The sequence below is a fragment of the Solanum tuberosum genome, unplaced genomic scaffold (assembly GCF_000226075.1).
Source record: "Solanum tuberosum cultivar DM 1-3 516 R44 unplaced genomic scaffold, SolTub_3.0 scf00177, whole genome shotgun sequence".
NCBI classification, from domain to species: Eukaryota; Viridiplantae; Streptophyta; class Magnoliopsida; order Solanales; family Solanaceae; genus Solanum; species Solanum tuberosum.
In genome coordinates, this window is record NW_006239101.1 from 924680 (window position 1) to 935838 (window position 11159).

Consider the following 11159-nt stretch of genomic DNA (forward strand, 5'->3'; position numbering starts at 1 on the left):
TCGCATGGTTATGCTTGAAATAGGGGCTGATCTATAGACTGTCGTCTACTATGATCTAATACACAGTTATTATTGTATATTCACTTGAAGTCGTCGTAAAAATCTTTATAAACTTCCAAGTTGTGTATCCAACTTGTAAAGAAGAACTGATATGCATTGCTATCAACTACATATCCATAATCCGCATTGTACACTCTTCAATAAATTACAAACAGCAGCTGTATCCCTATACCATGGTAATGGCTAAGGAACCGGACGAATTTCCATGGTAACAGCTAAGGATTGGGGTTGGGGATACTGTTCAAGTTGCTACTGCATATGTAGGGAAGACCTTCCGAATGAACTCTAAGAACCTCTCCGAGTAATACGTTGGGTCAACAGCAGAGATGGAAACGGAATCAAACTGAATCGATTTGTATGCATGTTCTAACTTCTTGCTCATGTTGTATTCTTGCAATATGTCAATTATCCCCAGGTATAACACAACGTCATATACTTCGTGGAACACCTGTGTTTGACCTTCTTTTGGTATATACTCCGCCCTCGCTGGCATATTCACCCCAAGCTGAATCTGGAATCTGCTTGACGCGCAAAGAGATGAATTTAGGCATGTACAATTGTCAACACCAAAATCTTAACATGAAAGATCAACTAAAATTTTGTAGATAATACAAGGGTGGTAGCTAAAGGCTTCATTCCTTCTGAAATATATATTTATATCATTTCATGAACTCGTGAGCAAAGTTGCACAAAAGAGAGCAAGACTAGATGCGCGAAGGCACAGAGGCTTTTGTGCAGCATTTCTAGCAATTGAAAGGAGGTGTAAACAAGTTGCTGGATTTCGCCAATCCCAATTGTCATGTGTGTTCTTCTGTTTGGTGTTTTCAGTGCAAGAAACTCTTAAAAGGTCTTGTCATCAAGGTTAACATGTCATATATAATGAACCAAAATGTCATTTAATCTTATGGTCATAAACATGGCATGTTAGAATTAAAAGTTGCCAAAAAAGGAAAGACATTCTTTAAGAAACGGTCTAAAACGGAAAGTAAGACAAACATATTAAAACGAGGGAGTAATACGTCACAGTATCTCACTGTGACTTCAAGGGTGGCTACAACTTAAAGAAAATACTAATGTCAAGCCTAGCGAAAAATTACCTTGCTGTCCCAGGGAGGAGGAGGTCCACTTCCGCATCACCAGTAGCTGATGACGCTCGTAATCGGCTGCCTCTGACATGAGGACCCACAACGACACTATCCTCACTTCCACGTGGGACCAAAACAAGGCCCTGGGGTGATATTTCATCCTCCAGAGACTCTGAAGTAGTAAAACAAAATACAATAGTTTATAAGTCATAAAGCCAAGAAAAGAATAAGATATATATAACTGTATTTTTTTACGAGATTACTAAATTATACTCCCTGAGTTTCAATTTAAGTGTCTTACTTTACCTACATACAGATATATGACGAGATTCGACTTTATTATGAACCATCAATAAACTGAAAAGCCACCAGCTATCAGGTCATACTTCTTTTGTCCTAGTGTTAAGTCTTAAAAAAATACTCCCTCCGTTTCAATTTGTTTGTCTGGTTTTTTACTTGACACGGAATTTAAGAAAGTAAATAAAACTTCTGAATGTTGTGGTCTTAAATTAAAGATACACATAATATACCAAAATGTCCGTTAATTTTGTGGTCTTATAAACATGTATGTGGATAGTTAACACAAAGAAATAGTTAAAATTAAGAAATTAACAGAAAGGGAAAGAGACATTCGTCTTGAAACAAACTAAAAAGGAAAGTAAGACAAACCAATTGATAGAGATGCGGATATTTTTTGTATTCAGAGACAAACCTTCTTCTGCAACAATTTCTAATCCATCTGCCGTGGTACGTCCACTGCACGAAATGAGAGATTGTAGGTGTTGAGGTGCTCTATAATGAACACCTAACAAGAGGCTGTAATCCATAATGTTCTCTTCCTCCAAGAATTTACTGTCAATTTCGATCTGCCTGTACAAACAAACGGTTGTGTTGAAGATATAATTCAAGTAAATAAGAGCGTACTTCAACAGCTTAAGCTGTAAGAGTGTACTCACTCTAATAGCTTAAGTTTTTAGATAAGATGGTCACATATTTCAACATTGTATTAGCAGACACAGGCCCTGCTTTCAAGTCTCACCACCATGGCACCACCCATATAAAAAAGAATTTCCACATGATTGGCCGATGAAAAACGAAACTCGCTCGCACATGAAGCGAAATGTTGGATATAATTAGGTAAATATAAGTGTACTCTCTCTAACAACTTAAACTTTTAAATGAGATAGGTTATACAAATTCCAACAGGTAGCGAGTTATTACCTCAACAATTTACATAGATCTTAAAGAACTCTAGTGTGATTTCGCTGACCATCAAACATTAAAAGAAAGAGTTAAGGTTGCTTTCAATTACGGAAACACATAATTCCAAGGTGCAAAAGACAAATGTCGCCACGAACCAACAACTTTAAACTGTCATAGCTTATGAAACTTGGAAAAAAAATACTTGAAACTCTTCATACCAACCAAAAAATATAGTGAAACAGAACAAGGAGGGCTACCATTTCTTTGCAAGTACATCATATGACTTCAACCGCTTCCACCAGACCATTACAATCAAGGGAAAATCTTTAGGCTAAAATATGAGACACATGAACCTGCGATCTCTCCGTAAAACTAGGTCATATATGTATATATTTTCTAAAATTGGTATAATATTATCTGTTGGTACTCATGCTACAAGAAGGCTAAATGGTACACTTAGTTGAATGTTGAGTTATTTACCTAGAGGACTAGGGATCAATACCCACTTACTATTTACTTTTGGATATTTACTTCACACTTAAGTTAGAACAGCAACTGAGAAGTAACAAATGTAGGTACATTAGAGAAAATGAGAATGTTTAATAAAAAGTCACTTACTTTAATAAAGCTTCGCGCCAAGAAGGCTCTAGATAAAAGCAGTAGTTCAAATCTAGATCCTTAAGTATAGTGTTCTCATCAATTTCAACCTTGTCAGCAGATCGTCCTAGTGAAGAACCTTTAAGATCAAATCTTCGGTGGATTCTCAACTCCGTACAAAACATATTTCCCATTACTACAAAGCGGAACTGCAAGAGCATCACAAAATTATTAGTCTTATGTTTATAAAACGTCACAAGTGTTTGTTACACTTGTTTTCCTCCCTGAAGGAAAATTATACTTTTACTTGACAAGGTACCTCCCCCCCCCCCACACACACCCCCCACCTTCAGACCTTCTAAATCAAACTCACTATAATAATCTATTAAAATATTTTTATCTTATAACCACGCAGGTCAAATTAGATCTATTTTATTGGGATGGAGGGAGATACATCAACATTCAATCGAACCTTCCAAATCACACATGTCTAGACCTATATGAATTGTAGTGCAAGACATGTGAGGTTCTTCCAGTGGCAAGAGCACTCCATATTCAACCAAGAGGTAGGGAGTTCAAGTCACGACAGGAGCTTAGTGGGCAAGGTTCACTGTTCACTCCTAGGTGGGGAATATTTGGCAAGTGGAATTTACCATAACAATTAATTCTTCCCTCCATTTTTAATTTGTTTGTTTGATTTTGACTTGGCTTGGAGTTTAAGAAAGTAAAGAAGACTTGAATCTTATGGTCTTAAACTAAAGATATGTAGAATGTACCAAAATATCCTTTAATCTCATGAACTTAAAAATGTCATGTGGAAAGTTAAAATTAAAGATTTGCTAAAAAAGGAAAGAGTCATTCTTTTTTAAACGGACTAAACTAGAAAATAAGAAAAACAGGAGTATTAAAGATAGTAGAGTAATTAGAACCCAAACAGCTTTCGCATGTTGCAAGATAACATAAGTTTTGTTTTAATATTATTTCATTTTTAACGCAATATTAACAAAAGTATATAGAAATAATACAATTAACTTTTATTATATGCAGATCAAAATCTACAAGTATATTACCTTTTGTCCACTGGAAGGTTTTATCCTGTGAAGTCCAAAAAATTTAGTGATGAGAGTATTCTCATATGTCTTGACATGGCGATGATAATTCGGAAGCATCCGCAGCAAAACCTATATGTGAGATCAATGGTCATGATGCTCTTTTTTCATACCTAACTAAAACGTAAGAGGAACTCCAATAAAACAGTTGAACAGGCAAATCTTTAAAAGAGACATCTGCAAGGATCTCCCAAGACTTAGCTGACGTTAAAAAATGAGCAGCTTTCACAAGTATGAAGCCTTACAACAATAAGGGGGAAACCCAACTGGAATGAATTTGACGTGTCAGAAGCATTTCAAGGGGTATGTGGAAGAACTTTAAGCAAAGTAATGAGACAGGTAATATTAAGCAAGAGAGTATTTTGAATAGCCCTGTCTGCTTCTCTTTTTTATACATGCAAAGTTTATGCAAAAGATCTTTTGTCTGCCAGATGCTGCTGCTTTACAACAACAACATACCCAGTGTAGTCCCACAAAGTGAGATCTGGGAGGGTAGAGTGTCAGACCTTATCTCTACCTCAGAGGTAGAGAGGTTGTCTCCGATAGACCCTCGACTAAAGGAAAAACAATCCAAAACAGTCCACAAAAAGAAGTAACCAAAGAGAAAGCATAACAAAACATTCTGAACAGTAACTACATCAAAATAATACGATAATCAAAGTATAAGATACAACAAATAGCAACAGAAATTGAAGTACATGATGTTGCTGCTCTCACAATCATAATTTCCCAAAGTGCAGAAGATCACTTATGGCCCAGAAGAGGATGTTGTGCTATCATCTAACCATAAAATCTAGGTGATAGCAAAACAATTACACTGAAACAATCAAGATAGCCAAAAACTGTTTTTGAATCAATGATTTCCTAATTCCTCTGGTTGCGCCTTTGATGATATTTCACTTACTTCACATACAGAAAAAACGACTTCTTAAGATATCATTCCTTTTCCAACTTATTGCATCACTGTGATTTTTCATTTTCTATTTTCCCCAGCTATACAGATAAAAAATTTCTGATAAAAGTGATTTGTGACAGCGATAGGTTTAAGTCAAGATTACACACCTTAACTTCAGATTTACGTAATGTCTTAATCATGAAACGGTCATCCTGAGACAGGAAAAATACACTGCCACTTTTTCCAGGAGAAGAAAGCTCTCTAAGGGCATCATTTCCACAAATTGACATCATGTAATCAGCAGCATCAATCTTAAACATCTCCCTCAGATTCCTACAAGAAATAAGTCCATTTTAGTTCCTACACGTACACATAGAAAATCAGAAAGCCTAACAAACTAGTTTTGACTTCTAATAATACATCAACAGTAACAAGAAAAAGCATCTAGGGAGGGATGCAAGGAAGCTACTCTACTTGAAGAAGAAAAACATCTGCAGGAGGGACATGAGCTGCTTTGGTCGGGCATGCATGCCCCATTAATCCTCCACAAGCGCAAGACAAGCCTCCACAAAATCTCAAATATGATAACCGGAATAAAAGTATAAAACCATATAGAGGTTCTAATTATACAGCTTCAGCAAAGAGGATAACATGAAGCCATTTCAGTTTCTATGTGAGTGTAGCATATCCAAAATGCTGATAAGTTAGTGAAGATGCCTCAGAAAACACCAAGAAATAGCATTATTGCTACAGAAGAACATCTATTTCTACAAAATAAGCGACATTCACACATCTGACATGCAATAGAGATATCTAAGGAAGATAAACAAATAAAAGCAAAAAAAGAAAAAGAAAAAAAGGACATGCATTATGAATCTTAATTGAAAACCACATCTAGCCCCAAAAAATCCAATATGCATGCAGCTGCTTAGAGTTTTTCAACCATTGTTAGATAAAAGATAGCAAACCACCAACCTGAAGACCATTGGGCAATAATCTTTCCACTTGAAATCTTCAGACTGGTGTGTAGGTGTCAACTGAGATCCTCCTTTTGGAAAATACATCCAAAAGCTAGCACGCGGACCAAAATCTGAATTTCGTATATCTCGTCTTTGTATAGGTGTAATTTTCCCCACAGTGTATCTGGTCACATTTCAACTGGTCACACGTTTGATATATGATAAAAAGGAGCAACAAAATCGTGCTGCAAATGCTTGCCTCCCTCAAGAAGGATGATGAATTGAGTATAAAATATCAAATTAAATAAGCCAACATATCCAGGGATTTCTGTGTGCCTAACCGAACATATCTTTTTACATCCAAGTTAAATATTTAGTGGATTGTAGAACAGCCTCTATAGCAATCTCAGAGTGATGGAGGAGCAGGAATGGGGAGAAGAAAATTAAAACTATCTCGGTGATTAATATCATGTGAAAAAAAGAGTTCATATTTGCACATGAGATCCTCATTCAATGCTCTTCCCACTTCAGGAGTCAAGAAAACCTCAGAGTAGGTTGTGTAAGATACTAGTAAGGTTGATACTAGCTCCATTTGATCCAGGGATTTTCTAACTTCAGATTAATGTCATTGATTATCTGCCTCAGTATTGCTTCTGAAAACCCGATAATATATTTGTAGTTGTTAGTATGGTATCTCTAAATATAACAGTTTTAGCATAGTAAACACCAGAGTATTTGCCAAGTTTCATTTTTTGGTTATTTTAACTTTTTACGCCCTTCAAAAGTCAGACTTTGTAAACTTACATCTGAATTGGCCATCAAGAAGAACCAGAATTATCCAATTGATATTTCATGATTTCTTCCTTTGAACACATTTATATATACACAACTATTGGTACCATGATGCTATCCAGAGACACTCTCGTCCTCAAACTATGCATGGTGACACAAGAAAAGTAAGACTTATAGGAAAACTTTCTACGATTCTTCTATATGCACATAAAAACTCGAATACCAATGTCTTCCAGTCTTCTCTCTTTTCATTTTATCTAGAGAAAATAAAACATACCTAAAAGCAGCTTGCTAAATGCATCAAGTCTAGCAAAATAGTATGAATGATCTATACAAAAATAACACAATATTAAGTTCAGGTAACCAAGTGAATCAATGAAAAATGTAGACCCAAGAAAGACCAGCAATGAGTGAAATAATCTGTTAGAAAATTGGGGAAAAAAGAACAAGTTAAACATATTCCAACAAACACGGGCTATAAAGTCATCAGTAGCCACAAGTAGCGCACCTGATCCCAAGCTGCAGACTTAGCATTAAATCATAACTCCTGTGACCCTTTATGATTGCTTCACCTGGTCTCTTTAATTCCCTTACAAATCTCTTCTGCCTCCTTCTGGCTCTCCCAGATGGTGGTGAAAAACGCTCATTTAAGACAACCTCACTGATTAGGATGCCTTGCATGTACTCTCTTTCCAAAATTGGAGCACTCATAGCATCCTCCATGTCTCCATCTAAATTATGTCCAATAACTTTCTCAATGGCTACTTCAAGACTCCATCGTCTTTCCAGAGAAACATTTGTAGGTCGTGACTGCCCGAAATTTAACAGGTTCCTCTCTGGAAGTTTACCACTGACTTTGACACTTCCCATATCAACTGAAGCGGCATGATGGATATGGGAGACTTGACTTTGTTTTCTCATATCTGGCAGTAACCCTCGTTTTCTCAATGCATTGAGGTACAATTCTTGACCAGCCGTAAGCCTGCTACCACTAGGATAAAATGTTCCTTTTCCATCCTTTAGACTATGTGTCCATGTACCAATATAACAGCTACCATCACTCCATGTATACATACCGACGCCATGCATTGCACCATTTAACCAGTTCCCTTCATATGAATCTCCGTTAATCCAAGTGAGAGTTCCTTTCCCTGATATTTTCCCTCCTTTCATGTTTCCAAAGTAGACATTCCCATTAGCCCATGTATACTTACCTGGTCCTTCAGGGGTTCCCTGCATCCAGGACCCTTCAAAAATATTCCCATTGGGATACATTTGATATCCTAAACCATGTTTAAGGTTAAACCGCCAGCGTCCCCTATAGATCACTTTATCAGGTCCAATATATGTCCCCTCACCATGCATATAACCACCTGAAAATTCACCATCATAAACAGCACCAGAAGGAAATTCTAGTTTCCCATGACCATGTGTTATCCCATGTCTCCACTCACCCACATACCGACAACCATCAGACCACCTATACTTTCCAGAACCTTCGGGTATGTTGCCCAGCAGGGACCCAGAATAGGATTCCCCATTTGGTAATAAGAGCTCCCCAACTCTAAAGTTGGTGGATTCAGAAGTAAGACAAACTTCACCATTTGTCAATTTGGTAATGTCGTTATTGTCATGAATTAATGAAGAATCAAGTGACTTTGTCCTATCCGATAAAGTAATCGTTCTTTCAATATTGTCGGCAATGGCCCCAAGACCAGACATGCATAATTCCAGAAAGTTTCAAGTTTATACTGGATAGGAAGGGGCCAAGAATTTCAGATAAGCTAAAGCACACATCCGGCTTTAAAACAAATTTCCCTGCTTTGACCTGAAAATAGAAAAACACAACAATTAACACCTACGTATAGCAAAATCAATCTACAGACACATTTAACTGACTACAAGCGAAAGAATATTTACCCTGTTAGGTGTAAAAAAAATTTACAAATGTTGAGACAACATTCTAGAATTCTCTGACACTACTAATAAAACAAGAATTAGCGACGGACAATATTTTTTGCTAAACAGCAAAATCCGTTGGTTATCCTATTAAGCAATGGGTCATCTGTATTTGCAATAATTGTCCATAAACTTAAGTAACATAAACTGCATGTTTGCCTTCCGATGTTAGTTGAACTTAATCTCTTATATGAACTCCAAACAAAATTAATGAGACAAATCTCCTACTAGATCAAAGATTATTGGTTACTCAGTATACAAAACACTCTATCCTTCCATCCTCGAGGAAAAAAGCATAAGCACACACAAAATGAAAGAGGTGATGGTGAAAGAATATCGAAATGCTGAGGATTCGTAGGCTCTATTGATGTTATCCAATCTTATGAAATGCCAAAACAAAGGCTGTAAAGAAATATTCACCAAGAAATGGGTAAGATCTGTTTTAAGTGGGTTAGAGTCCCACATTGGTAGGAGAATGGACTGATTGTCTGCTTGTATAGACTTGGACTATCCTTCCCTTATGAGCTATCTTTTGGGGTTGAGTTAGACTCAACTGCCATATTACACGAACGAGTCATAATGACTTCAATCATGAAAACAAGAAGAATAAGCATTTTCCAACACCATGATATCTCTTAAAATGTGTTTCCTTGATGACATATTAACATTGTACTAACTGAAAACATTCGATACAAATATCCAGAGGGCAGAGCTAGACTTTTGATTACGGTTTCAGATGTAGCCTTGTATTTGTCTTAAGAAATCTATTGAATATATACAAATTTAGAACACGGTAATTTAAAAGGACTAGAATCCCGAACCCAACTTCAGATCCTGGCTCCGCCTCTACAAGTATCTTACCATTCAAGGTTAAGAACACGATGACTAAGTTAATTCCCATAGGCTCAAACAATTTATTCTAAATGCCCATTTTGTCTTTTTAGCATTTATTGGCAGAAAAGATCAAATCTTTGTGAAAGAAATATGTAAAATCAAATCAATCTCTTTGCAATTCTCAGCTCCATCAAGAAACTCAATTCAACTCTCTCTCTCTCTCTCTCTCTCTCTCATTCTTAGCTCCTAAATACAGCTACAACACAATTCGAAAATAATCTCACATCACAAACCACCCTTTACTCAGAAACAATCCAACTTCAAATTGAGAACGAAACGAACACATTATTTCATACAAAATTTTGCAGATTCTAGCCCAGCTTCCGCACACCTGGACTAATTTCATGGGATATCTAACACCTCCTACCAACAACCGCTAATACATATTTCTGTCCACCAGAGCTAGGACATATGAGAAAGACTACACAATTGGAAAATAATTTCACATCACAAAACCACACCCTTTACTCAGAAGCAATCCAACATACAATTGAGAATGAAAACAAACACATTAATTCATACAAAAATTTGCATATTTTTCTTCTTTTTTATGACCCTAGTGTCCAAACCAGCTTTCACAAACCTCAACTAATTCACGGAATACCCAACACCTCCCATCAGCATCAAGTACCACGTAACTCTGTCCACCAAGGCCAAGACAAATGAAAAGTAATACAAAATTTTGCAGATATTGTTTTCTCTCTTTTCTATGACATGGTGTCTAGCTCAGCTTTCCCACACCTCCACTAATTCACCACATATCTGACACCCCACCAGCAACAATTATCTGCTAACTCTATCCACCAAGGTCCGAATAGATAGAAAGAAATCACATAATGTTTAAAATTTTGCAGATATTCCTGCTAAAGTTTCTGAATAAACCCATTTTTCTTATTTTCTCCACCAAGCTGCAAAAATGTTGACTTCAATTCTTCACCACAAACACCAACACAAATAGTTGAATAACAAAATCGAGAATACACAAAAGAAGCAAATTTTAAGCTCTATGAAACTATATTTCAAAGAAAAATAAACAATAACCATACAAAAAACAGAAGCAGAAAAAGAACTAAAAAAATCACCTTTTTTCAAACTTGCTGATTTTTGCCTTTTTCTGATGACTTCTGCTCAACAAGAGAAAAAGTCTGAAGAAAAAATGATATGAAAATTGGAAAAAAAAAATGAGACAAATCCCAAGAAGAATAGAAAAGTATAGTGTACGAATTCAACAAATTATAAAAAGTTTTTTGAAATTTTTACTTGTATAAGAAAATATTATGTTAAAATATTTTCAAGAAAACGATTAGATTACGATATGTTTTTTTTTTAATTAAAACTTATAAAATACTACTTGTGAAATCTAAGAAATATAAATAGCGTGTCATTTTCAAGCTTGATATATAATAAACCACCGCAAGGGATGTATAAAGACATTTATACCCTTGCAAAAAGTCTTTAAATTTTTGATTTTTTTTTTTTTGAAACTCTAGGATAACCCGCAGCCGCTACAACCTCTGCCACAGCCTCCGCCCTTCGGGTGCGCACTGGGTAAACCCTCCATTGTGTAATAATTTTTTATTTTATTTTGATAATTTTAGTGTGACGT

The 11159-nt window shown here is 36.1% G+C and overlaps 1 protein-coding gene across 2 annotated transcripts; it reads right to left on the reverse strand.

The window, feature by feature from the left end:
* Nucleotides 1-84: 84 nt before the first annotated feature.
* LOC102584859 (phosphatidylinositol 4-phosphate 5-kinase 9-like) lies at nt 85-10837 on the reverse strand. Of its 2 annotated transcripts, none has more exons than XM_006354331.2 (9): nt 10636-10837; nt 7209-8528; nt 5925-6092; nt 5117-5282; nt 4016-4126; nt 2967-3154; nt 1858-2015; nt 1158-1317; nt 85-578 (listed from the first exon to the last, which is right to left on the reverse strand). In XM_006354331.2, exons 2-9 carry the CDS (start codon nt 8420-8422, stop codon nt 302-304), a joined length of 2442 nt encoding a protein of 813 aa, XP_006354393.1. In that variant the 5' UTR covers nt 8423-8528; nt 10636-10837; the 3' UTR covers nt 85-301. The 2 variants fall into 2 exon arrangements, with proteins under 2 accessions (XP_006354393.1, XP_006354394.1); XM_006354332.2 differs by lacking the exon at nt 10636-10837 and adding an exon at nt 10137-10484.
* Nucleotides 10838-11159: the final 322 nt, after the last annotated feature.

Bases quoted from the DNA above. Each gene is read 5' to 3' on its own strand.
- LOC102584859 (XM_006354331.2), bottom strand. From the start codon at position 8,422: ATGTCTGGTCTTGGGGCCATTGCCGACAATATTGAAAGAACGATTACT. The intron at 4,127-5,116 runs GTGTGTAATCTT...TCTCACATATAG, and splicing joins TACGTAAATCTGAAGTTAAG to GTTTTGCTGCGGATGCTTCC. The intron at 2,016-2,966 runs GTAAGTGACTTT...TTGTTTGTACAG, and splicing joins TGGCGCGAAGCTTTATTAAA to GCAGATCGAAATTGACAGTA.